Source organism: Heterocephalus glaber, unplaced genomic scaffold (genome assembly GCF_053883595.1).
Source record: "Heterocephalus glaber isolate CG9 unplaced genomic scaffold, H.glaber_assembly_v1.0 deba00000071, whole genome shotgun sequence".
In the NCBI taxonomy this organism is placed as follows: Eukaryota; Metazoa; Chordata; class Mammalia; order Rodentia; family Bathyergidae; genus Heterocephalus; species Heterocephalus glaber.
The window spans coordinates 18,087,947-18,115,463 of NW_028258137.1; the positions used below are offsets into that span (position 1 = coordinate 18,087,947).

The following is a 27,517-nucleotide window of genomic DNA, read 5'->3' on the forward strand; positions in this document are numbered from 1 at the left end:
AATCTGATGTAGATATACAAAGATCACTCTAGCTGCTGTGAACAGCAATGAGGTGTTGGCTGTTACCTGGAGGATCTCTCTCAGCAGTTACAGGGACAGTTGGTCACTGGAAATGGAAGTGGGGGAATAGTCAGTAGAGGAGGAATAGCACACAGTTGGTGCTGTCCGAGGCCCATCCACATCAGCAGCCCAGAACAGGAGGTATCATCCTCCATTCATAGTACCCAACCCTAGAAGAACTATTCCATCCTGGGGCAGAGCACTTGTCCTGAGAGGCTACAAGAGTGAGGCTGCTTTTCTTCCCCCTGAGATGCATACTCACAAGTCCAGGAAAGAATATTTGATCAACAGCTTCCTGGGCCAGGGATTTTGCTTAGTGGCACCATGCCTGCCTTGCAAGCATAAGGTCCTGAGTTCAGTCTCTGGTACTGCAAAAACAAAAAACACAAACAGCTTCCTTACACTAGTCTACAAGAAGGAGGCACAGGCCCTGGAGCTCCCATAGCATCTCCACTGAGAATCTCAGTTAACCCTCCATTTTCCCTTGCTGATAGTTGGTGTGACTAAAGCAGTTACAGAAGGGGTCATGCTGGCATTCCAACAAACATGAAAAACTGCCTCACTCAGAGCTGTTAGGAATGAGAGAGCCTCAGCACTTATATCACTCCAGGGGAGTTTCTAGGATGAGGGCCTGGACATCTGTACTTCTAAAAACTTGCAGTAGTCGCCACACTGTTGTAAACCTGTAGGCTCTGCTGAGCCAGGAGTATTGGCTGGGGTTCATGAGTTGGAAATCAGACCCAGTCTCTAAATGAAAGAATGAATTAATCAGTCAATAAATAAAAAATTCCTACAACTCCAAGCTTATAAGAAAAACAAGAGGCGGGGGGACAGGTAAAATGATGCCCTGGGATGTAATGAGCAATCTCAAGAACATAGAAAACTCACCCAACCATGGAGGCTCAAATCTGTAATCTCAGCACTCAATGTCCTGAAAAAGAAGGATTTTGATTAGAGATGAGCCTGGGATCCAAAGCCAATCCTGTCTGAGGAGGAGGGGATAGAAAAAAAAAGTACGTGCATAGAAAAAGGCTAATCAGGGGCATCCTATGCTCATCCAGTAACATCAGTGAGAGCTCATCTGCTCAACTTCACGGGGTAAGCTCACATGTGGGAGTCAGGAAGCCAGGCCGAAGGGGGAGGCTGTCTGCACACAAACTTAACAATGGGAGGGCTCTGGGGTGCTAGGTGCCAGTGAATAGGTGCTGATGTCTGAGATGTGAGGATCAGGTGGCCAGGTCAAGTCACAGAAATAGCAAGTCTGATCTTGAGGCTAACTGAAATCATATATTCTGTGCTGGAGGTCTCCTTCAAGAACCTGGTACCACTGATGCCTGCCCTTCTATATGTTGATGCCAAGAAGTATGATCAAAGGAGACTTGTCCTTCCACCTTACTCTATACTCTAGCAAAGGGTCAACATCAATGGGTGACCAGCAAAGGATGTCTACACAAATGGATGGATGTAGGACGTGGAGGCCCCCCTATTGAGCGGCATAGCATCAGGACTGGCAGAGTTTGAGAAACCTCCATGTACTTTGGCTAGGAGGGAATCTGTATATTCCTTTCCTTCCCTGAAGTTCAGCTTTCTCACCTACAAAGTGAGGCTGGTGAAAAACTCTTCCTTGTGCGGAGGGTTAAATGGACTAAGTTTAACTGGTAGTGCAGCTCTGGGCACACAGTCACTTTGGCTGATGTCATAGTCACTCTTGCCACACACCCTTGCTGCAAAATGGAAGAGGAAGCAGCAACCTCCTGTGAGCCAAGTGTACTCAGTCTTCAACTATTGTTACTTGTGTGCTTTCTGTGTGCTGGTGTTGTAGTACTGGATGCCAGACCTGGATTTATTGAACTTACTTGCCACCAAGAGACTGCCTGAAGGAGGAGGAAGAAGGAAAGTTCCTAACAAAACTTGATCCAGTAGAGTGAAGAGGCTTCCCCAGATCCATGTTGTAAAAAAAGTAAGTCACCAGAGAGTGTTTGGAATTAAAGTTCTTTTTTTTGGTACTGGGGATCAAACTCAAGGCAGGCAGCAGAACCACTGAGCTAAATCCCCGGCCCTGGAGTTAAAGTTCTCCATGATCTTCGCCTTCTCCAGGTAATTGCATATCACAGTTCAGTGGTTTGAGAAGTTCTTAGCCTCAGAATCATCTTTGAATACCTTGCTGGAAACTGCTCCTGTACCCTAGGCCCCTCTAATTTTCCTTCCACCCTCAGCTTCAAAGACACAGCACAAACTCAAGCAAGATAGCCCACACATGTAATCTCCACACTCTGGAGTCAAAGGCAGAAGAATCGAAAGATTGAGTGAAGCCTGGGCAATTTAGCCACCAGAAAGTGGCTAGGAACTATTCTGCATGGCCTCAAAATCCAATCCCAAAATCTGAAGGGGCAAGCAGCAGCTTAAAGAGGGCAGGTATCCTCCAGTGGTTCCAGAAGGGCTGCCAAGACATACTTCCCTGCACAGGCATAGGCTGTAAGGGGCCAGACAGCACATAAGGAGAGCTGCTTGTCAATTATGATTTCCCTCTCACTCGGAAGATGACATTTACAGAGCAGGGAAGGGTGGGTGTATAGGGAGCACTGGGTCAGCAACCATCAACAGCATTCTGACCTATCCCTGGGACATGAGCCTAATACAGGAGATCGAATTGGCATCTTCTTGAAGAAGATACCCACCCAGAACTAGTGTCCTCAATGACAAAGCCTTTCCCACAGCAAGCTTGATTTTATCTGATTTAAATTCTTGACCTTGTTCTACCCCAGGTGTACAGTGCCAGCTAGGTGGCAATAGCTTACAGGGCTGGGGCAGGGTTCTTCAAAAGGCTGTATATGCTTTGAATCAGTGTCTACTATATGGTACTGTGTCTCCCAAAGCCATGATTCATGCGTCCAGGAATCAAGGGGTGGAAGTGAGAATGGTGCCCACTTGCCATTATCCCAGTGATCCACTACCAAAATTTTTGCTTCCTGTTCCTATGTCCTTTGTTCTGCTGGCTTAGAAGTCTTGTTCCAGAGTAGCAAAGGCTAGTACCAGGAAGCACAACAATGATACCATTTAATTGGAAGCTAAGACTTCCCCCTGGTCATTTTGGTCTCCTCATGCTTCCTTGAGGAAACAAGCTAAAAAGGGAGTCACAGTGTTGTGAGGGGTGATTGACCCAGATTATCAAGGAGAAATTGGACTACTACTTCACAATGGAGGAAAGGAAAAATAGAGTGCAAGAGATCCCTTAGGGTGCCTATTAGTATTAACATGCCCTGTATTTTTTTCCTTAAGTTCTTTTATTGGTACATTTTAGGTATACAATTCATTTACATTTATCATTGGGTGTTTGTACCTGTACATGATGTATCTTGGTTCTTATTTTTTCCCCATTACCTGTGCACCCTTCACCCCCTCCACCCTTCCCTATTTACGTAGACATCATTTCCTTTTTTTTTTCTTTTCTCATAGTTTTTCCTTTCCCTCCTTTCCTTTCCCCTTCCCCTCCCTTCACCCCTTCGTCTTTGGACCTTTTTTCCTATTTCAAATTATCAATTATTCATTTTAATCATTTTAACCCTTGTTTACACTATCAGTTTCTCACACTAGAGAAACTATTTGGTATTTACACATGTGTGTCCTATTTATTTCACTTAAGAGTATGGCCTCGATATGCATCCACATAGCTATAAATGACTCTAGTTTTTCATTCTTTATGGCTGAGTAGTACTCCATTTTACAAAAAAACCACATCTTCTTTATCCAGTTTCCAGTTGATGGGCACTTGAACATGCCCTGTTATTAAAGTCAATGGAAAACTATAACAATCTAACCCAGGCAAAAGGACAAATGGTCCAGATCCTTCAAGAATGAAGGTATGGGTACCACCCTTTTGTGTCTGGCTTAAGTTTGACATTAAATTTATAAAGTGTATAAGTTTTATTAACGTCAAAATCTATTTCATCATCTGTATGTATGCACTGTGTTTTTTGAGTTTCATTTTGAAATGGTTCCAGAAGCTTTTCTTCTTCAGAAATTCTGTAGGCTTTTTTCTGATAGGATACTGGACATCACCACCATAAATATTATTTGTAACAAAAAAAATACTATAATGAAGCAGATGAATGCTTCCTAAAAACAATAAAAGTAGAGTTTTAAAATCCTTAAAAAAAAAAAAAAAGAATGAAGGTATGGGTCACTCCACCAGAAAGAGAACCAAGACCTGCTGAGGTTTTGCTAAAGGCCAAGGGAATACAGAATGGGTAGCAAAAGAAGGTAATTCTATATACCAGCTATGATCCTGTGATCAGCTACAGAAATGATGATTATTTATCTCCTAATACTGGTTCTTAAGGATTGTTAAACCCAAGTTATAAGGTTCAGGTTATAAAATGTTAAGAGTAAGCATCATCTGACAGCACTCGGAAGGAAGCTCCCCCACCGCCATCCCAAGCTCCTAGGGCAGAGAAGCTGAGCCGGTCCCAGCATCCAGAAAGGAAGCTCCCCCGCCCCCATCCCACTCTCCTAGGGCAGAGAAGGTGAGCCGCACAGGCACCAGAAGCACCCCCCACCCCGTGGAAATGAGAAGACACATAAACAAGCCTCAAAAACAGACTTCAGATCACCTACAGCAACCCCAAAGGGAAATGAGATGGAACAATCTGATACTCAACCACCTGGACTCTCTGAACTGGCAACAAAAGAGGATCTGGGAAAAATGAAATCAGAAATAATTACTCAGATAACAGCAAAGATTATGCTCATGGTGCAAGACATATTAATAAATCTAGAGAGGACACATAAAAAAATAGAGGATCTGAGGAACATGATGGAATCCCAACACAGGAAACAAATGGAATCCATAAAGCAGATGCAAACAGATTTCCAGGAGATTAAAATCTCCATCGAAAGTCTGTGCAGCAGAATGAACCAATGTGAGGATAGAATGTCAGATATAGAAGATAAGATTGCAATTAGTGACCAGGAAAAGAAAAATTGCTTTACAATTCTAAGGGACCACGAGAAATCAATCCAGCAGCTGCTAGACGATGCAAAGAAAAACGTAAGACTGATTGGAGTCAATGAAGAAACAGGAGAGAGTGCAGATGACATAAAAAACCTCTTCACAGAAGTGATGGCAGAAAACTTCCCAAGGAGGAGAAAAGAACTTGACATACAGATAAGTGAGGCATATAGGACTCCAGCTAGCCTTGATAAAAAAAAAATCTACACATAGGCATATAATAGTTAGGATTCCAGAAATCCAACAGAAGAACAAAATTCTACAAGCAGTGAGAGAAAAGAAACAAATCACATACAAAGGAAAGCCCATCAGAATCACAGCAGACTTCTCAGTGCAAACCCTCAAGGCAAGAAGAGCTTGGAGTGATGTATTTCAAGCCCTCAAGGAAAACAGCCTCCAACCCAGATTGATGTACCCTGCAAAACTATCTTTCAAAATTGATGGAGAAATAAGATACTTTCGTGATAAAGAGCACCTCAGGAACTTCATGAATACCAAACTGGCACTCCAAAAAATTTTAGACAATACCCTAGGAAAAGACAATGAGGATCACAACCCCAGGAAACCCAGCAGAATGAATCCATTGGGTGTGACAAATTAAACGCAAAGGGGGAGAATCCAACAAAAAGAAAAAGTCATGACAAGGCTTTTAAAACTTTTAACTTCATCTCTCTAATGAGTGCATAATTCAATCTTGTTATTGTACTGATTAGTATTTTTCTGATTCTAGAGTTACACACCTTTCCTTGTGCTATACTGGCTATTTATCATCTTCTTATGTCCACTTTTTTTTTTTTTTTTTAGTTTTTAAAATTTTATTTTATAAGTACATGTTTATATATCATGCATTTTACAGTCATCTTGGGGAGTGCTTACATATACATATTACAGCTTGAATTTTTTTTCTCCTACCCCTTCCCTCTCCCTCTCCTCTCCTCCTCTGGTTCCTCAATCACCTTTTTCATGCCTGTTGATACTATTTGTCTTAGCACATGTTATGGCATATATAGTTTACATTGATTGGAGTTATTAGGATCCTGCACGTGGCACATCTTTATTCCTCTTATTTCCTCTTCCCCTCCTCCTCATCCCTCTCCTTGTTTCCTTGGACCTTTTCCCTATTGGATGAGATCTGTCCCCTTGTCCCTTTCTATCCATCTTTGATCATTTTCTTTGTTTGTACTTTGCCTCACTCAAATGAGGGATACCAGATGGTATTCAAGCTTGTGTGTCTGATTTATTTCACTCAACATTTTGTTTTCCAGGTGCATTCATTTTCCTACAAATGTCTCAAATTTATCATTCTTTGTAGCTGAGTAGTATTCCATTATATACAGATACCATATTTTATTTATCCAGTCATCTGTTGATGGGTATATGGCTACTTCCTGGATTTAGCTATTATGAATGTGCTGCTATAAACATTGTTATGCAAGTATCATTGTAGTATAACTTAAGCTCTTTGGGGAAGATACGTAGCAGGGGGATAGCTGGGTTGTATGGAATTTCTAATTTCAATTCTTTGAGGAATCTTCATACTGATTTCCATAATAATTGTACTAGTTTGCATTCCAAGGAAGGTTCTGTTTTTACCACAGCCATATCAGCATTTGTTATTGTTTTATTTTCTAATCATTCTCATTTTTTCCAGAGTAAGGTGGAATCTTACCATTGTTTTAATTTGCATTAAATGGCCAGGGATGTTGAACATTTTTCATATATTTGTTGACTATCTGTATTTCTTCCTCTGTGAAGTATCTGTTCATTTCTCTAGCCCATTTCTTAGCTGGGTCTTTAATTTTAGATGGTTTAATTTTTTTGAGTTCTTTGTATATTCTGGATATTAGTTCTCTGTCTGAGGATTAGCTGGCAAAGTTTTTTTCCATTCTGTAGGTTGTCTTTTCACTCTACTGATCGAATCTTTTGTTGTTCAGAAGCTTTTTAGTCTGATATAATTCCATTTGTTGATTGTTGCTGCTATTTCCTTGTGAAAGGTCTCCTCAGGAATGGCCAGTGGTTGGATGAAGCAGCGATCTCTTACATCTTGTATGGAGCTCTCTTGGTAAGAATGTCCATCGTCCAAGTAGTTGGAGGTGCCCAGAGCAGAGGGGGAGATTTGTACACTGCTTGGGGCCTCATTCTTATGTCCACTTTTTAATTGGGTTGTCTATCAATGAGCTGTAAGAGTTCTTTATATATTCTGGTCATAGGTTATATGCATTGTAAATATGGTCTGTTTAAGGACTACTTTTCATTTTAATGATGTCATTTAAAGTTCTAAATTTTGATGGAATCTCATTTATCAATTTTTTTCTTCATCCTAGGTAGTTCTTGCCTACCCTGAATTCATAAATATTTTCCCTTATAATTTCTTCTTAAAGTTTTATACTTTTAGGCTTTCTTATTTAGGTTCATAGATCCCTTCAAGTTATTTTCATGTATGGAAATAAAGGGTTGAGGTTAATTTTTTATATATGGATACCAGGTGTTCTAGTGCCGTTTGCTGAAGACACTATCTCTTCCTCGGCTCTTGAATCGAGTTTATATTCTATAAAATGCTAATGTTAAATAATCTTTCAAAACTCAGTGGACCATATATGTGTTGTTCTATTTCTAGATTCTTTGTTTTATTCCAATGATCTATATGTCTTTCCTTACACCAACACTGCCTTGATTACTGTAGTTTTAGAAGAAGTCTTAAAATTGGGTGCTAAACGTCTTCCAACACTGTTTTTGTTTTTGTTTTTGTCTTTTCTGGGTCCTTTGTACTCCTACATAACTTTTAAATTTCAATATCCAGTTCTTCATTTATAGCAAGTATACACAGACCTGAATTTTTATATATACCTTGTGTTTTCTAATCCTGCTAAATTCAAGTACAAGTTCTAGGGGCTCCTAGAGATTTCTTAGTATTTTCTCTGTAGATCATCATTTCATCTACATATAAAGATTTTGCTTCTACTTTGCCAATCCTATCCTAATTGTGTCATTTTATTGCCAGACTATTTTGGTTGGCCCTAGGTTTCAAAGTTTAATGGACAGATAAAGAGTAAGCATATCTGCCCTTGATCCCCACCTTAAGGAGAAAGCATTGTATCTTCTCCATTCATATAAGGTGTTCTCACTGGAAGTATGGAGTACATGTCTTTAATCTGTTGGGAATGTTCTGTTCTACTTCTAGTCTCCTGATAGCTCTTACCATGAACAGCTGTAGAATTTAGTCCAATACTTTTTCTCCAACTAGTGACAGGATCATATGGCTTTTTCCTTTCCTCTGTTAAAATGATGACTTTTGGGGGTGGATCTTCCAACGCTGAACCAACACTGCCATCCCTATAACAAAACCACTTTCTACATACTGCCAGATCTGACTTCTAATAGTTTGTTTTGTTAAACAAATTTCTATCTATGTTCATACTTTTTTCTTCTATTTTCTTTATCCAGTTTTAGTATTAGCACAATGTTGATTTCCTAAAATGAGGGGAGAAGTGTTCCTTCTTTTTTCTGCTTTAAATGTTTGATATAACTTATCAGTTAAAATGTATATGAGCTTGTTGTTGTCATATAGGTATTTTTTCAAGCTAGGAATACACTTTCTTTAATAGGTGCTATTCAAATTTTATATTTCCTCCAGAGTTAGTTTCATTAATTTGTCTTCCACGGTACTTCTTAGAAGTTGTCAAATTTATTTCAAACAAGATTTTTGTTATATGCTTTCTATATCCTTTTAAATTCTGTAAAATCTGTGGTAATGTCTCCTAGATCTTGATATTGTAATTTTAAAAATGTATAATTGATATTGTGTAATAGGAAGAGAAGGTCTAAAGGAGCAGGGGAAGTGGGAGGGGTAGGGGAAAGGAAAAAAAGGGAAAAGAAAAACTATGAGAAAAGAAAAAAAATGGAGACAAAGTCTTTGTAAATAGGGAAGGGTGGAGGGGGTAAAGGGAGGGCAGGGGAAGGGGGAAAAATAAGAACCAAGATACTCATGTAATGGTACAAGATCCCAATGATGAATGTAACTGTATTTTATACCTAAAATGTACCAATAAACTTAATGGGAAAAAAAATTAAAAAAAAAAAGAGTAAGCGTCATCCAAAGAAAACTTGCCTTCTATTCTGGGGAGAGAATTAGTGTGTTTCCATTTGTACACAGGACAGTTTCAACATGCTAGGCATAATTATGAGCTGTCTTTTTATCTAGAGACTGGTTTAAAGAAATGTGTCTGGTTGCCAAGTTGACAAGGGGTGGATTGTGATGGTTGATTGTGTCAATTTGAGAAGTTTGGTTAAAAGAAGCTTAGCTAAATCAGCTCAGCAATTCCACACCCTAGGGCATAGATGATCCACCCTACTCAGGGCTGCCACCTCTTCCACACCCTAGAGTGTGGAGGACCCATCCTAGGGTGACTCATTGCCTAGATGTTATAAAGAAATGAAGGACGCTGCTGCTTCTGTTCCTTTGGAAGAGCTCCAGTCTTCACCTTGGAGTCATCTCCTGGCTTCAGTGCAGACTCTTTGGCTTCCGGTCCGGACCCTTCAGCGCTCCAGTGTAGACTCTTCAGCCTTCCATCACAGACCCATCGGTCTCCTGATACAGACTCACACGGGACACTACAGTGAGCTCCAGACCTTCAACTAAATCCTTCAGTCTCCAGTGTGCAGACAGACCCTCTGCACTCTTCCTTATCCAACTCTGTGGGTGGCCACTATAAGCCAATCTTGTAAATTCATATGTATTTGTATATCTTATGCTATATCTGTTTCTCTAGTAAATACTGACTGATACAGGCCCTCATCCAAGGAAGCTTCCCTGGTCCTTAAATCTACCCAAATCTCTATTCTCCATTTGTTGTGTGCTCAAGGTCAGAGCTTCAGTACCTGACTCTTAGGTTAATCTTAACTCTCTGACCAATCTCAGAATTTGGGATACACTGGCCCTTCTGTGGCTCCTGGAGCCATGCCCACCCATGTAGGAAGGCCAGAGAGAAAGGTGCAGGCAGGGTTGCTCTGCCTTCTCCCTGCTCTCCTCCACCAAATGCTGAGGTCCTGAAGCCTGCCATGACCAGGGATGCAGGGATGGTTCAACATATGCAAATTGATAAATGTAATACACTACATTTAAACAGAAGCAAGAACCAAAAGTTACATGATTATCTCGATAAACACAGAAAAAGCATTGACAAAATCCAACATCCATTCATGATTTAAAAAAACCCTGAAGAAAATAGGTATAGAATACCTTCATCTCAATCTGATAAAAAGCCATCTATGATACATCAACAGCCAGTATCATATTAAATGAAGAAAAGTTGAAAGCTATTTTTCTAAAATTAAGAACAAGAAGAAGGCTGTCCACTATCACGACTTCTGTTCAATATAGTTCTCAAAACATTAGCCAGAGCAATCAGGTAAGAGAAAGAAATAAAGGGATATGTATAGGAAAGGAAGAGGTTAAATTATCATTTGCAGATGGTATGATCCTCTACATAGAAGACCCCAAAAACTTCACCAAAAGATTCCTAGAATCAATAACTAAATTCAGTAGAGTGCAAGTAGGATACAAAGTCAACACTCAAAAATCAATAGTGTTCCAGGGCTGGAGATGTAGCTCAGTGGCTCTGTACCTGCCTTGGAAGCACAAGGTCATGAGTTCGATTCCCCATACCGCAAAAAAAAAAAAAAGTTCCTGTACACCAATAATAAACTCTCTGAGAGAGAAATTAGGGAAACAATACCTTTCACAATAGCATTAAATAAAATGAAATATTTAGAAATCAACCTAACCAAGGAAGTGAAAGACCTCTACAATAAAAACTACAGTACTTTACAAAAGGAGATCAAAGAGGATATCAGGAAATAGAAAGATATTCCCTGTCCCTGGATGGGCAGAACCAACATAGCCACACCTATGAGCATATAAGTTTTTGGGGGATACATCTAGATGTAAACCATAACACCCCACACAGTCCCTCCCTGATACTTGATATGACTGGAGCATATTTGCAGTTACTGGTGGAGTCAGGCTGATAATTCCCAAACATAAGAAAAACATGCTCACGCAGAGCTCTTAGGAATGAGAGATCTCCAGAACCCAAGCCAGACCAAGGGAAATTATGGCATGAGGATCTGGAAATCTATATTTGTAAAAGTTTCTTGTAGTGCCAACACTGGTACACACCTGTAATCTCAGTTACTTAGGAGGCTGAAGAAAGAAGATGGCTTGAGTGAATGAGTTAGAGACCAGCTTAATCAACATCTTAGGGCCTATCTTTAAATGAATGAATGAATGAATGTTTCCAGTATAAAAGATTCCCAAAACTATGAGGCTATAGGAAAAACAACAGACAGATAAACACGTGCAACGTCACAATGGGATACAATCAGCAAACTCAAAATGGAAATCTCACCTGGGCATGGTGGTTCACATGTGTTATCTCGGCAATGAGAAGGTTGAGGCAAAAGCTTCTTGAGTTTGAGGTCAGCCTAGACTCCATAGACAATGTCTTTTAAAAAAACCCTGAAAATGAAAACAAAAAAATAAAATGATAAAAGCACCTCAGGTATAGCTTGATGCTTCTCTAAATGGGTAGCAGTGAGAGCTCAGATGCTCAGCTACACAGGGTTACCCTGCTTGGGGGAGCCATGAAAGCAGGCCAAGGAGGGAGGTTGTGTACACACAAACCTAATGCAAGGAGGGGTCTGGGATGCAGCACAGCTGTGAACAGTATGTTGATTCCACGTGTGGTCAATGGACACTTGTCCTGCCACCACACTGCAAACCCCATAATGTGCCAGCACCAATGGATGGCCAGCAAAAGACGTCTAGACAAATGGATGGATGTAAGGAACTGGAGGGCCCTCTTGCTGAGAATGACATCGCCTAGAAGTGGAAGGATTCACATAATCCCATGTGGGCATCACTATGTACTTTGGCCTACCCTGCAGCTCATTTTTCTCATTTTGAAAATGAGGCTGATAAAATATTCTCCCTCGTGTGCAGAATAGAATAGGCTAACATACCTTAAACTGATAGCACAGCTCTGGGTACCGAGTCTCGTGGCTACTCACACACTCAGTCTTACACTACGTTCTTGCAGCAAGAAGAAAGAAGTGGCAACAACCTCCTGAGCCAAGTGCACTCACTCCTCAAGGAATGATATTTATGGCCTTGCAGTGTGCTGAAGTGTGTTGCCAGGTGTCACAATAGAGTTACAGTGGCCTTCCTGGCTTCACTCCCCAGCTCCACAGCTGGCAACCACCACAGACTTCTTGAGGAGGAGAAAGAGAGGGAGAGGTGTGATCTGAGAGAACCGCGAGGCTTCCCCATGTACCTGCTGGTAGAAAAGAGAAGTCACTTAGGCCAGGGATTTAGCTCAGTGGCACTGTGCATGCCTTGCAACCACAAGGTCCCAAGTTCGATCTCTGGTACCAAAAAAGAAAGAAAGAAAGAAAGAAAGAAAGAAAGAAAGAAAGAAAGAAAGAAAGAAAGAAAGAAAGAAAGAAAGAAAGAAAGAAAGAAAGAAAGAAAGAAAGAAAGAAAGAAAAGAAAGAAAGAAAGAAAGAAAAAGAGTCACTCAAGGTTTGGAATTAGCAGAGGGTTATGGCTTGTGTTGATGCCTCACATTAAAGGTGAGAAAACCAAGCTGCAGTGTGTGCCAAGAAACACAATGATGCCCACCTGGGCAAGGCACATAGAGATTATGTGAATCCTTCTACTTTCAGGCAATGTCTTTCTCACCAGGAGGGGCCTCCAGTTCCTTATGTCCATCCATTTGTCTAGACATCCTTTGCTGTCACCCACTGGAACTGGCACATTGATGCATTTGCCTTGAGGAGGCAGGACAAATCTCCATTGACTGAACTGGAAATCAACATGCTATTCACAGGCATGTTGCATCCCAGAGCTTCCCCTGCATTCAGGAGGGGCTTTTTCAGAGGTGGCTGGATCTAGAGTGTGTGATGCTGGAATTGACTCATGGTGCAATGCTCAGCTCAAGGGCACTAGGATTAAGGGTATGAGTGCTACCTGCCCTAAGTAGGCTGGATAAGATAAAAGGGGCAGAAAGACACTGTTAAGGTCCCTTGTTGTTTTTGCTGTCTTCTGCCTGCCCTGAACTGGTTCTCCTCTGTGACCCCTTCTACCAAATGCCACTCCACCTTGGAGCCAGCCAACTATGGACTGAACGTCTACAAACTGTGAACTAAATAAATCTTTCCCCTTTTTACACTGGGTACTGGATATTTTGTCTCAGCAAGGAGAAAAGTAACTAAGATACTTGCAATTCTCCAGGCAATTGATAATCACAGTTTGGAAGAAGGGATCTGAGTCCCAGTAACATACTTGAATGCCTTTACAGAAATACTTCTCTATATAGCAGTCCTAGGCTCTCTGGGCTTGAACAGCTCCCTAGGGGAACTGGTCAATTATGACTTGGTCTTCACCCTGTAAAATGATATTCACAGAGCAGGGAGTGTTAGACATGTGAAGAAAGTGGTGTCAGACATCATCGTCAACATTGTGACCCAACCCTGAGATTTGTACTTCATTCAGAAGATTGAGCTGGGCATGGTGGTGCATGCCTATAATCCCAGTACTCAGGAGGCTGAGGCAGGAGAATCACCATAAGTTTGAGGCCAGCCGGGCTGCTTAGTGAGTTCAAGGCCAGCCTGGACTACATAGCAAGACCCTGTCTCAAAAAACAAACAGATTGAGTGGGTTTGGGTACTACTTCTAATTATACTCAAAGCCTAGGTGTCTCAGATCATCTGAGGACACTTGAGGACAGGACTCCACTCTCAGGGACATGCATATAATGGGCCACAGTTATCTAGGAATGACCTAACATACTGAACCACACATGCACAGCATAGACAAGGTCATGCAGCAGGTGTTTAGTCTCACCATGCCTCAGTAAACTGATAAGGCACTATAACTCTTGTGAACTAAAGAACACTATAACCTTTTAGTGGCTTTATTTGCTATGTAGCTGTAACCGCTGTTTGGCTGACACCAGATCTTGAGCTCTGGAGCTGCAGCAACAACTCTCATGCTCTGACGCTGCCCTGAGGCTGACGATTGACTCTCTGGATATTATTCTTGGGGGGGGGGGATTAATTAACTCACTCATGAAGGACTATATTGACTAAACGGACCCCTCTCCAGGTTCCTCCTGGGGAGGCTCAGCCCTGCTGTTCACAGTGGGCAACTTATTGAAAGAGAGGCCTTCCACAATTGGTATTCTCAGTGAGGGACAATGCCACAGAAAGCCTGGTTTTGGCTGGTTTAAATGTTATGCCACAGACTCTTTGTCAGGATAATGGATGGGAGTAAACGCTGGTGTTTATCTACCTGATAACTTCCCTAAGGGTCTGGTGAGCTGCTTCTGGCTCTAAATGACAAGCTACAGGCCACTGCTGGAGTAGACTTTTTCCATGACTCATGAAAGCTAAATTGGATTTTGAATTTTGATATTGTATTGTGGTGATTTCTGACATACCAGATCCTTTTTGGACTCCCTTCAAAATAATTATCATGAAGTATGGTGAATTCAATGAATTCATACTCCTAGCCACTACATGTTCTTCAAAGACTCTTGGTTGCCCTTTTTTGGGGGGGGGGCGGGGTGCTGTGATGGAATCCAGAGCCTCAGGCACGTGAGAGAAGGCTCCACCTCCACCACTGATCTCTATCCCAGCCCTGTTGTTTTCCTTTTGTACACGTGGGGAGTGAAACAATAAAGTTGCATTTTATATTATATTATTTGGCCATAAATGTGTTTTGAATTTCATGCTAAAATGGGCCTGCCATCTTGCCTTGTTAAGTCACTGCAGATCCTTATTTGCCATGGTGCTAATTGAACTTCCTTCCAAAGATCTGGCACTTTCAAAAGCTATTGAACACCACTGAGCAGAACTTCACTCTACTACCAGTATTTCCTTGATTAGATCCTGTTCCTTCCACAAATTTTTTTTTTCAGAACTCCTTTTTAAAAACATCAATATTCCATGAGTGTGTACATGGAGAAGAAAAAAAAGTCAAGATAACATGGTCTTTACTTTTATTGTTCTCACAACACTGTAATGTTGGGCCAGGGATGTAGCTCAGTGGCACTGAGCCTGCCTGGCAAGCACAAGGTCCTGAGTTTGATCCCCAGTACTGCAAAAAAAAAAAAAAAAAAACCCAACCAAAACACAACACTGTAATGTCTTTCTTTGGCACATATACAAATCTTGCTTATGCTTCAAGCACAACTCTGAGGTGCCTTCTTCCATCTTCTAATCTACCCAGATCTATGCCTCTCTAACTTGAATTCTCAGGGTTAGATCTTGCAACCTGTCTCTTGGGTTAATCTTGACTCTCCTACCACTATCACCATCCTATGGTCACTGGGAGTGTGGCCACCCACAGGAGTGCTACACAAAAAGTGGCTACTGACAAGGCTGTGGCTAAGGAGGACAGATAGAAACCTAGGAAGTGTTTTCTGCCGTCTCTCCCCAGTCTCTTCCACCAATCACTGGCAGCCCAGAGCCTGTCCATCAACTCAAGATTCTGCATGTAACCTCACTGGGTAGTGGTGACATCAGAGCCCTCCTGATTTCCATGGTAAGGAATCTACTTAACTGTGGAGAAACCTACCACTGGTTCTCTACTAAACACCAGTCTTTTTGGTTGTCTCAAAAGAGAATGTCTGACCAGATCATCTATCTTCAGGCTAACTTGTCATCTGTTTCATGGGAGGGCAGTGCAGCAGGTAAGCTTGGGCCAGGAATCTCTACACCAGGCCTTGGTGTACACACAACACCAGTGGCCATCACAACTTCCTTTTGTCCTTCCCCCCCGTACCTCCAATCTTCCCTAGTCATGAGTAGGACAAAGAGCCTATTATCCTGTCAGGATTTTGGAGGGTTCCTGTTCAATGTGCAGGCTAGTATTTCATTTCTGGGCAAGTATTTAGAAAACCCCAATTATAATAAATTTATCCATCTCCTTTGGGCTACAAGATGCTTCCTTCATATCTGTGTGTGGGGAGGCATTTATAGTCCAAGGCCTCATTCACAAGGCTGAGCAACAAGGGTGACTCAGCCTAGAAGTTAGAAACAAAACTGGGCAACATAGTAAAATCCCACCTTTAAAAAAAGTGCTTCCTTAAACCCTTTGTTTAGAGGACTCTTAGGAAAAGTAAATTGTATTTGGCTTCAAGAGATTAAGAAGAGCTGTTTAAGGAAGATCTGTTGAAAGTTTATCACAAACTTTACCTTGAGACTCAAGATAGCTTTACAATGCTGTCATGAAGACATGCACATGGGCCCAGCAACAATGACAGTCTTAGTTGCTGAGGACTAGGATGAGGGTTGTGTCATACAGCTGGGACTGAAAAGTCTGGAGAGAAGTAAAGTCCTACTGAGTCTGGATATCTGAGGGAAAAGCACCCCAGGATTGGTATGGTGTGAGAAAGGAAATTGAGCCTAATCTTGGCAACCAGAAACTCAGGATGTCCCATTTGTAATTATTTTCAGGTTTTTGTGTTCACTGTTCAAATAGGGGCCAGATATTCTGGTCTCTTGCTGCTGTAGTTCCACAAAAGTCAAGTGCTTTTACAGCAAATATCTCCTTCTAAGTGACCTATAAAAGAGACAGACCAAGACTATGGGATGCCAAGTAGAGTAATGAGCTTCACCCAGGAAGGCACATGAGAAGGGTAGCTCCTGGCAGCACAGTGTAAGAAGTGGAAGTGACTGATCGTTTCTGATTTTCTTTCTAGCAGCAGGGCTGGCCACAGCCCCTCCTACACCTGTTCACTATCATGTCCTCTATCAAGGATATGGAGAAACCCAGATGAGCTGGCATGGAGAAACGTACTGCCTGATTGGTGGCTACAGAGCCTATGGGGATGCTGCCATCCCCACCCCAGCAAAAGCCACAGCAGCAAAGCCAGCACTGAGGTGGACCTATGGGGATGCTTCCATTGTCACCCCGGCAAAGGCTGAAAATCAGAAGCCAGAATCCACAAGGGCTCGCAAAAGACCTCAATCTATGGAAGAATATAACCAAAACCTAGGGGGCCCTAGCCCAAAAATTCATCTAAACAATGCCCAGAAGACCCAACAATAGATTGCTGGCTGAACTATGCTATTAAGACTTGAGACAATGGATCTTGAAAGAATTCTATTTCAGGGTAGCCTAGTAAAGGCCCAATATTCCAGATGGATTCCTGACATCAGTCATAGCCAGCAACTACCAGCATACATAAGGAGAAAACATATCCGGAGCAACATAGAGAACCTCATGCCTGTGCGCTCAGAAATACCCCACTGAGACTTCTACCTCCTTTCTCCCTGTGCTTAATGTCCCCTAAGGGCTTCTTACTGTTGAATAAAATTATTTTCTGTAGTGATTTTTCACTCAAAATTCAATTTTTCCAACACAAATTCTCAGTTGTTCCACCTCACTCTAAGTATATTCATTCTCAAGCCTTCTCCTTTCAAGTGGGATCCATGATTACTGTCTCTGATAATGTGATCCCTGCAACGATGCCTAGAAGACTCGGCCAGTTCTTGAATAAATGGAGAGCCTCGGTCTGGGGGTGTAGCTTAGTGGTAAGTCCATGGCTTAACATGTGTGATGTTCTGTGTTCAATGCCCAGCACCATAAAAAGTAAAAATGAAAAGTCTGTTGAGGGCTGGAGATTTAGCTCAGTGCCACCCCACCTGCCTCGCAAGCACAAGATCCTGAGTTTGATCCTTGGTACCAAAAAAACCAAAAAAAACAAGAGTCTGTTGAATGTTTCACTGTTGTGTGTGCATGCATGTGTGTATGTGTGTGTGTGTGTATGTGTGTTATGAAAAGAGGATCATGGGTGAAAAATACTGGAAAGTCTACACATCCATCTCTCTATTCATTCTTCAAAGTACTTTTGAACAATTGTTCAAAAATCAAACACTGTGTTAGTTGCTTGGGACATATTGGTCAATGAGACAGTCAAGCCCCCACCCTGTAAGTACCAAATAACTCAAGGATATGACAAGTAATAAACCATCAGGGTTTATGGTTGTAGCTCAGTGCTAGACTGTGCAGCATATGCAGGGCCCTAATTTAATCCCCATCAGTATTAATACAGCAATACCCCAGGTCTTCAAACCAGAGGACTCCAGAAACAGCACACAAGCTAAGTCAGTCCAAGGGCAGGAAGAAAATTCAGTGCCCAGTTTCCAGGCCCCAGTGGAACCCCCCCGGGGGTGGCAATAGGCTTCCTTTTTTAAACTTTTAAGACTCTCTAGTCTTGAGCTAAGCCCATGCAAAAAAGTGGGGGCTATCTCTGAAGGCCTGAGGCAAGGCAGTCCAAGTATACTGTTGGAAATCTTGTTTGGGGATCTTCCCATTTAAAGGCAAACAAATATTGAGATTGAGGATCTATAGGGATAGTAAAGAAAGCACCCTTGAGATCACGGACAGAGAAGCATTTAGTGCCTCCTGGGATCTGTGCTAAAAGGGTGTACAGGTCTTCTATTAATGGGTCAGTAGGTACCACTGCCTCATTTATGGCTCTGAGATCTTGTATTAGATGGTAGTCTCCTGATGGCTCAACTATTGGTAAAATGGGTGTATTGCATGGGGACTGGCCTGGCATCAGGGACCCTGTGGTAAAAAACTTATCAATAATGGGCTTGAGTCCCTCCCTAGCTTCTTTCTTAAAGTAATACTGTTTTCTGTGAGGGTATAGATTAGGGTCCTTCAGCTGAATAATTACTGGGATGGCCTTAACAGCCTTCTACAGAGTATCATCATACTACGTTTGGGGATCAACTCCCAGCAGAGACATCAGACCCCAAGGGGCAAGGCTGGTTGGGTCTCTAGCAACTAGGACACACGCTGCCGGAGGCTTGAATGTCAGAGTGGTCCTGAGTAGGAAGAGTATATGTCTTCCAATTACTGGTGTGGGGCATTTTGATATAATCATAAAGGCAGCTTGGAAAAGAAAATCTTCCAATGGAAACAAAATCTATGTAAATAGGGAAGGGTGGAGGGGTTGAAGGGCACACAGGTAATGGGGGGAAAAATAAGAACTAAGATACATCATGTACAGGTACACGCGCCCAGTGATAAATGTAAACGTATTATATACCTAAAATGTACCAATAAAAGAATTAAAAAGAAAAAAGAAAAAAAAAAGAAAATCTTTCAACTGGCAATTCAGAGTGGCGGTAGAAGAAAGCTGTCCAGCTAACCCCTTCAAGGTCCACAACAAATTTGGAATGAGATGAAATTTCCTCCCAATAAAAATTAGAATTGAATAAGACACCCCAGTATCACAGAGAAATACAACTTGTTTGCCCACTACTTCTAGAGTCACCTGAGGCTCCTGTAAATGAGCTTGTGTGGAAGCCACGCAGGCTAGCTCGAGCACCATCATTCACTTTCCAAGCGTTCTACCCTGGCCACCATGGTGGTGAATGACCTCATCCCTCTCTGGGAACAAAGGCAGTCCCTCCTCCAAGGCCAACGATCTTCTTCCATATTCTGACAGACCCAACAAGGGTTTGGTGCTTTTAGAAGGCACTCCTTCAGGTTCCTTGCACCTGAAGCACACTCCGGCCTGCTTCTATCACTCTGGATTACCTCAGTTTCCCTTAGCACTGCGGCTTTATCCTGAGCCTTATCAATTAGGGCAAGCAAGGCTTTAGCCTGCCTCTTTTCCTCATGTTTGTCCTCTATTTTATCACAGTTATTAAAGACTGAATAAGCCACATCAACTAATTGACTTATTCCTGCTTTGTGGGCCCTGTTGGAATTCTTAGAGCTTTCTCCTAATATCTGGAGCTGAATGATGAATAAAATTATGTCCTAGAATAATCTGACCTTCCCTGGACTCTGAGACTAAATTAGTATATTTAAGAGTGCCTCTTCAAGCCAGAGTTGAAAAGCAGCTGCATTTTCATCAGAGCCTTGATACCTACTAAAATGGTTTGGATGAATGACTCTCACCGGCTTCTCCACCCACTGTGTTATAATCCCACTCCGGCCCCTCTTGGGGTCCAAACAACACAGTAGTTGGCTGATTATCACTGGGTGGAGCTGTGAAGTCTTCATCATTATCCAGCTTTGCAGCTTTTATAATCCTTTTTCTTTCTACTGCTATGCAGCAAGAAACCAGGATAAACTGGACATCTCACCAGGTCAGATTGGAAACCAGAAAACTTTTCAGAATTCTTAGAAAATCTGCCCAGTTTTCTCTTGTATTGGTGAATATCCATAATTGAAAGAAGGACTTGCATCTGGACAGGACTCTCAGCACCTGCCACTTCTTGAAGAGATAGAGTGGTGGCAGGCTTAGATACTGAATTCCCTGAATCCTACCCAATGGTAGGCAGATCCACATCTGGCATTGTTTGGGCTCAGTCGATGGTCTTTATCTCCTGGGAATACTGACTGAGCATGCTGGTGAGGAAATAGTCTGGGGGGAAGAGGACCTGAGAGAGTCCTCAGCAGCATCAGCTCTTGAGGGAAGATTAGTTCTAGGGCAAAAATCAGGCCTTTGGTAGAGGGCCATAAAGGCCTGAACATAAGGCACCTCTGACCATTTTCCCTGTTTCCTACAACAAAGACCTAATTGGAAAATGGAGTTATATTTTAGGCTGCCAAAGGGTGGCCATGTCTCTTTTCCTCCAAGTGGATACATAGGCATTTTTTTTATTACATAAGATGGTCTTTCTGAAGCACCTTGAGATGGAACTGTTTCCAGTGAGTGAGGAGGCATTTGAGCAGGGAGTCAGGAATAGAAGCATTTCCTATGATGGGTCTGTAAATAGCAGTAAAAATTAAGTTGTGGGGTCCTAACAGGCCTATCCCTGGCCCATTAGTAGGGACATTACAAGGCATCTCCTGGTAGATATTGGGCCTTATAGCCCCAGGCTATAACCTGAAAAGGCTGAAGTCCTTGGGCTTTGGTCATACAAGCCTTTTTGAGCCTTCTCCTGCACCCATTTCCACATGGGAATCATATAGGGCATCCTCTAAGTCTATAACCCTGTCCAGCTCTCACCTCAGGTGTGCCCTAGTAGACCTGGACTACTTGGGGTCCAGTAGTATCTGGTCTTGTGTGGGTGCCGGCACTACTTCCTTTGGAATGTTTGGATATCCCCCTATGACCACAACTCATCTTCTGAGCAAAGAGTCCAGAACTGGGATGCCTTACTGGCTGGCTTCCTCTTAACCAATTATAAAACCACCTCAAATCCTATCTCGTGAGCAGCAGCAAGTGCTTTACTCAACAGAACCCCAAAACTCCAAAAACTTTCAGGTGTGGTTCTTAGAGCCCTTGACTGAGAAATGTATATTTAATAGGTGATATCCCCGTATCGGCCAGTAGGTGGCAGTCTAAGAACAGCAAATAAGCAAATGCAATTTAAACTCCCACAGCTAGAGGTCCAGGCAGGATTTGACTTTTAAAACTTGTGCCCTTATATGAGAACCTCATCTTCTCTTAGTCTCTTCCTCAGTCTCCAACTCTCCTGCATTTCACTGGATCATGGCACAAAAGCAAAACCGAGTAGGATGGAGGGAACAAACTAGCATTAAAGAAGTAACCCCAGGAGGAGACAGCTATAGATCAGCTTTAGGACACCAGAGAAAACAGACTGCTTATCCCAGCTCTCCCAGAACAAAAACTGCACCATTAAAAATGACAAGTTTTTCTTTCCATTCTCCATGTGAGAAATCACTAGGCTAGTACTCTATATTTCAGCTCTCTGTCTCCCTCAGTTGACCAGCACTAGGAAGCCAAATAATTTGAGTTTGCAGATAGATGAAAGCTGGGGGAGCGAGGGAAAGACAAGAAGGGAACAGAAGTTCCCTCAAGAGAGGGAAAGAAGGAAAACAAACCATAGAAGGACACTCACACAGTGTGAGTGAACAGGCTCCACTGGGCCCAACAAACATCTTTGGCACTACCTAAGGGGCCACCTAAATCTCCACAGTACAGAGCATGCTGCCAACTGTACCCTCCAAAGAAAAGCAATAACATTAGATGAACTGGGCCTACATTGCTCAGTCCCTTGAGAAATATTAAGAAACCAGCCTGGGGAACTCTGTCCAAGCCAGAGCATCCCAACCCCATTTTTCCAGTGCCCATGAGAGCCATGAAACTTGCCAGCTGCCTCACTTTGGCTTGGTTCAGGTCCAATCCCCTCAAGGCATGGGAAACCATGGCTACTTGAGGGGAATCTCCATGCTGCAAGGACCAACAGCAAAATACAACCCCAATCGATCAGCAGGAATCCTCCTGGCCCCTGCAAAGGTTGAAGCCTTTTTTTTTTTTTTCCCTGTACCAGGAATCAAACTCAGGATCTTGTGCTTACCAGGCAGACACAGCGCCACTGAGCTAAATCCCTGGCCATAAGACCAAAGTCTTTTGCTCTACAATCTGATCATCTCTTCTTACTCCCGGGAATCTGTCCCATTCACTGAACTAGTGCCTTTGGTTGCTTGTAAAAAGGAGAAAAGAGAAAAAAGTGTTCCCAAAAATGGATTTACCTTCCTTCCAATGTCTCCTGGGTGTCTCACTGTCTTAGTTACTTTTCTTGTTGCTGAGACAAAATACCCAAAACTCAAAGTTAAAGGAGAAAAGGTTTATTTGACTCACAGTTTGTAGAGGTTTTGGTTCATAGTTGGCAGGCTCCAAGGCAGGGTGGCACATGACAGAGGGGCATCACAGAGGAGAAACAGTTTGTGGCAGGCAGAAGGCAGCAAAGCAGCAAGTGATAACCACAGCAGCCCTCTTTCTGTCCTTTATATTTTCTCCAGGCTACATGCCCTTAGGGCAGGTAGCACTCATTCCCAGGATGGGGCACCCTTAATCCTACCCAGAACTATGCTAAATCAATCAGTGGACTAATTTAGTAATTACACACCTTTGATCCCAGCATCACACACTCTAGAGCCATCTCTAAAAATCCCCACCTATGATTCATGAGGCTTTAAGGGTACATCTAGAAACAAGTCATAACACTCACCAAATGATTTTTTTTTTTTTTGATGCTGGGGATTGAACTCAGGACCTTGCACCTGTGAGGCAGGTGACAGAACCACTGAAGTAAATCCCCAGCCCTCCAAATGATATTTTTTTGGTGGGATGGATCCAATAGATTCCAGGCTTTTGTGTACGGTGAGCAAAGAATTGCAAGTACATATCCAAAGGTAAATGAAAAGCAGCTACATTTATGGAAGATCATGGAAAGAAGTATTCAGGGCAGGTCCATGCTGAGAAAAATGTGGCATAAACAGAAAAATGGTGCCAGGATGACAGGAAAGTAAAAAGCACACAGACACACAGACACACAGACACACAGACACACAGACACACACACACACAGACAAATCAGGCTTTTTTTTTTTTTAAGGAGGCAGACACCAGCCCAGGTGCCTCTCGTTTGGTCTCTACATAAGACTGCCAGGAATGATTAATAGAGTGCTGAGTCACCAAGTCAGGGGCTTTCAACAAGCACCGGAGTTTCAGAGTTCACTCTGATCAAGTTACAGGTAACAATGGAGGGAGGAATGGCCCACTGACATTGCCCAAACTCAAGTGGGTGGAGAGGTCTCTCAGCCCCCATTGTGCTACTTGTACCAGAATGAAAAATATTGTTGGAGTGGTAGATATGGCCATTTGAACTGTGGTGAAGAGAATGGATCTTCTTTTGGGTGTGAAAGATATAGCAGAAATATGAACAGAATAAGAGAGAAATCCAATGTAGATGCTATGACAGTGAGGTGCTTACTGTTACCAGAAGAATGTATCTCTCAATAGGTAGAGAGATATTATGTCCCGAAGAGTGGGATGTGAGACAGCAGAGAAGGTGGGGCACAGAATTGGCTTATGTCCACGGCTCACTCACAGTAACTGTTCAGAAGAGGAGACAGCACTGTCATCTACAGGTAACTCCCACCCCTGAAGGAAGAGTCCTACCATGTGGACAGCATACTTGTCCTGAGATGCTACAGAAGCAATCTGTTGTTCCTCTTCCTAACATGCACACTCACGATGCCAGGAAAGAACCTGGAAGTCAAGTTTTCTTGCTGGGCAGGGTGGCACATGCCTGTAATCCTAGCACTTGGGAGGCTGAAGCAGGATCACTGTGAGTTCAAGGTCAGACTGGGCTGCACAGTGAGTTCAAGGCCAGCCTGAATTACATAGTGAGATCCTGTCTCACAATTAAATAAAAAGAGTTTTCTTAAAAAAAAAAAAAAAAAAAAAAAAGGGCCGGGCATTTAGCTCAGTGGTTTCACCGCCTGCTGCACAAGCTCCAGGACCTGAGTTCGATCCCCGGTACCAAAAAAAAAAAAAAAGAGTTTTCTTAATCTGGGCTTAAAAAAACACAGAGGCACAGGCCCTGAGGTTCAAAAAACGTCCCCACTGAGAGTTGCTGTTAATCCCCATAGTCCCTCCTATATATTGGATATGACTGGAGCAGACTTGCGGTTACTGGAGGGGTCAGATTGCCAATTCCCACACATGAGAAAAAAGATGCTCACAGAAGAGCTCTTAGGAAAAGAAGAAGGAGGAGGAGGAAGGGGAGGAGGATGAGGAGCTTTTAGGAGTAACAGATCCCCAGTACCCAGGCCAGACCAAGGAATACAGGATGAGGACCCATAAATCTATATTTTTAAATATTTCTTGTAGTCACCACACTGGCCCATACCTATAGTCTCAGCTACAGGGAGGTTGAGAGAGAAAGGTTGCTTGAGCCTATGAGATGGAGGCCAGCATAGGCAACATTTTGGGGTCTGTCTTAAATGAATGAATGAATGAATGAATTTGTTTATGTATAAAAGATTGCCACAATTACCAGTTTATACGAAAATCAAGAGTCAGACAAACATGTAAGATGTCACCAGGGCATGCACTCAGCAAACTTAATAACATGAAAAACTCACCTGGGCATGGTGGCTCACACATGTAATTCCAGCAATCAGAAGGCCAAAGCAGAAGGATCTTCAGTCAGAGGTCAGCCTCACTCCACAGAGAGACACTGTCTCCAAAACCTAAAACTGAAAACAAAAAATTTTAAATGAAAGAAGTATCTCAGGTGCAGCGTGATGCTCAACTAAATGGGCAGCAGTGAGAGCTCAGATGCGTAGGTTCATAGGGCAGGCCTGAGAGAGAAAGGCACAGCCTGGCAAAACTGGCTGGGGGAATAAGTTGTACCTGTTAATTACAAGATTCCAGGACATTGTCAAATAACTCCCAAGGCCCCATATCTTGACCTCTTGTGGGTTCCTACAAGATGTAGATGGCATATAAGGACACAAGCTTCACAAGGAGGCTGCGCTCATGTCCCTTCCACAGTAGCCTGACCTTTGTCTCCCAGACCCAGGGTGTACTTTTATTTTTGCTTTTACTTTTTTCTCTCTTTTATTCAGCCCAAGTTTCCTCTGCAGAGCGATTTGCTTCCCTAGCCCTTCACCCCTCACTTTTCAAATAAATTTTGGCACCATTTTTGGCTTGTCTCATTCAATTCTTTATTTGAGGCAAGAAGGACCTGGAATACATTTAATTGGTGAGCCATTTCTAAAAGGAAATGGCTACCCAATAACATTTAGGTATAGCCCCAGGAGTAAAGTTCAGGTACCAAGAGACCAAGGTAAGGTCCATGTTGGGCACATTTTTTGTTTCTCTCTGTGAGGCTTTTTTCTCTCTATCTTTCCCACACTCTCAGGAATGCAGGGAGCTCTTCTCATGGGGTGCAGGGAACTGTTTGTTGCTTTTCTGGCCACGGGGGATGAAGAGAGGCTTTTGTTTTTCTTCCATCTACAATAGATATTTTTTTCTTCTTTCTTTGCTTGCACTCACTCTGCAGGGTATTCTTTGTTTTTGTTTGTTGTATGTTGCTACCCTTTTTGGAAATTAGCCTGATTTTCACTTACCCTAGTTTGTTAATGGCTTTTCTTTCTCTCAGGTTTGTGTTTTCGTCAGAGTGCTGCCAAGCTGCCTTGTCATGTGCCTGGCCACTATATTACCTTCCCATGTGGTCAGACATCATCTAATTTTTTTTTTGTAGTACTGGGGATCGAACTTGGGTCTTTGCACTTTCAAGGCAGGCGGCGGAACCACTGAGTTAAATCCCCGGCCCACCATCTCATCTTTTTACGTGACTATTATATGGGCTTGCATCACTGGCCACCATCTTTTCCACTATCTCTTTTTTTCTAATTGGCCTTATAAGCTAAGCCTCTGATTTTGAAGAACATGTGAGCTTGTGGAGAACAAGAGGAAGGAAACTTTTTTTCTTTCTGCCCGCATGGAAGAAAAAAAATTGTGTGGTATTGCTTTGAGAATTTGCTCCACCTTTGCTGCGGTGGAAACTTTGGTGGGGCAGGCCTACAGTGAAGGAACAAATGGTGCCCAAAAGCGCCAGAGACCTCAACTGCAGCCCCAGGCAGGTGCAGACACACAAGGTTTCACTGAGTGAAAAAGCCGCCTTCCCTGCCACTTTCTGAGAATGGACATACTTCTATTGCCAAAATCACCTCTGTCATGTGTGAACTGAGCAAGACCAGAGGTGTTGTCATTGTGCTTCTGATGGGAGTGGACAGTAATAAGACTTGCAGGCAGTTACCATGTGTGCTCTCAGGGCTGATTGCTGATCTGGATGCTTTAGATGTGTGTGGGCATACAGAAATCAGAACTATTGGAGGGAAGTAGTTGAAGATATCAAAAATTACTGAAATATTTGCATTTAGAAGAGGAAGCTGATATTACTCACACATTTGACCTGAGAGGGAATCATTCTATTTTGAATACAGAAAAAGTCCTCAAGAGGATGAGAGAAATAAAAAATGAATTTCTTCAAGCTCAAAACCCTCCTGAATTGTACCTGAGCTCAAAGACAGAACTACAGGCTTTGACTGGACAGTTGGATGAAGTAAGACTTGAAAGAAACCCATGCATTCAGAAAGCCAGAAGAGCTGTGATTGAAGTGCAAACCTTGATCTCTTACATCAACCTGAAAGAGGCCCTGGAGAAAAGGAAGTAGTTCAGGGACCAGGGATTTAGCTCAGTGGTTCTGCCATTTGCCTCGAAAATGCAAGGTCCCTGAGTTCAATCCCCAGTACCAAAAAAAAAAAAAAGAACTACATCCAGCTGGAGGAGCTGCTGACTAAGCAGTTGTTGGCCCTGGATGCCCTGAATCCACATCCAGGGAAAGGAGAAATGTAAGGCTACCAGAAAACAGGCCGTGAAGCTTGCCCAGAACATCCTCAGCTATCCTGACCTGAAATCCGAAGACTGGGAGTACTATAATTCCAGAGCTGTCATGTTGATCTTGCTTGTTTTGCACTTTATATATATTTCTATGTATTTATGGAGAGCTTTCAGTTCATGGAGCCTAAATGTGATTTATACATGCATATTTCAATCTCAGAATTTATGATTTAAGCAAATTATATTCAAGGTC

General features: G+C 42.5%; 1 protein-coding gene and 1 long non-coding RNA gene across 2 annotated transcripts in view; one reads left to right on the forward strand and one right to left on the reverse strand.

Moving 5' to 3' along the window:
• The window catches only part of LOC147830637 (uncharacterized), an 82,407-nt gene that overhangs the window by 35,672 nt on the left and 19,218 nt on the right, over positions 1 to 27,517 (reverse strand). Inside the window, exons 4-7 of the long non-coding RNA XR_015448884.1 lie at positions 24,999 to 25,112; positions 11,476 to 11,585; positions 949 to 991; positions 323 to 428 (exon numbers count right to left, since the gene is read on the reverse strand). This is a non-coding gene — a long non-coding RNA (uncharacterized LOC147830637). The remainder of the gene's footprint in view (positions 1 to 322; positions 429 to 948; positions 992 to 11,475; positions 11,586 to 24,998; positions 25,113 to 27,517) is intronic.
• On the forward strand, positions 25,195 to 27,335 carry LOC101699078 (BAG family molecular chaperone regulator 5). Its single transcript, XM_087189444.1, is given in 4 exon segments — positions 25,195 to 25,198; positions 26,531 to 26,743; positions 26,746 to 26,778; positions 26,781 to 27,335. Coding segments are annotated over 4 exon segments (567 nt in total). The 3' UTR covers positions 27,098 to 27,335.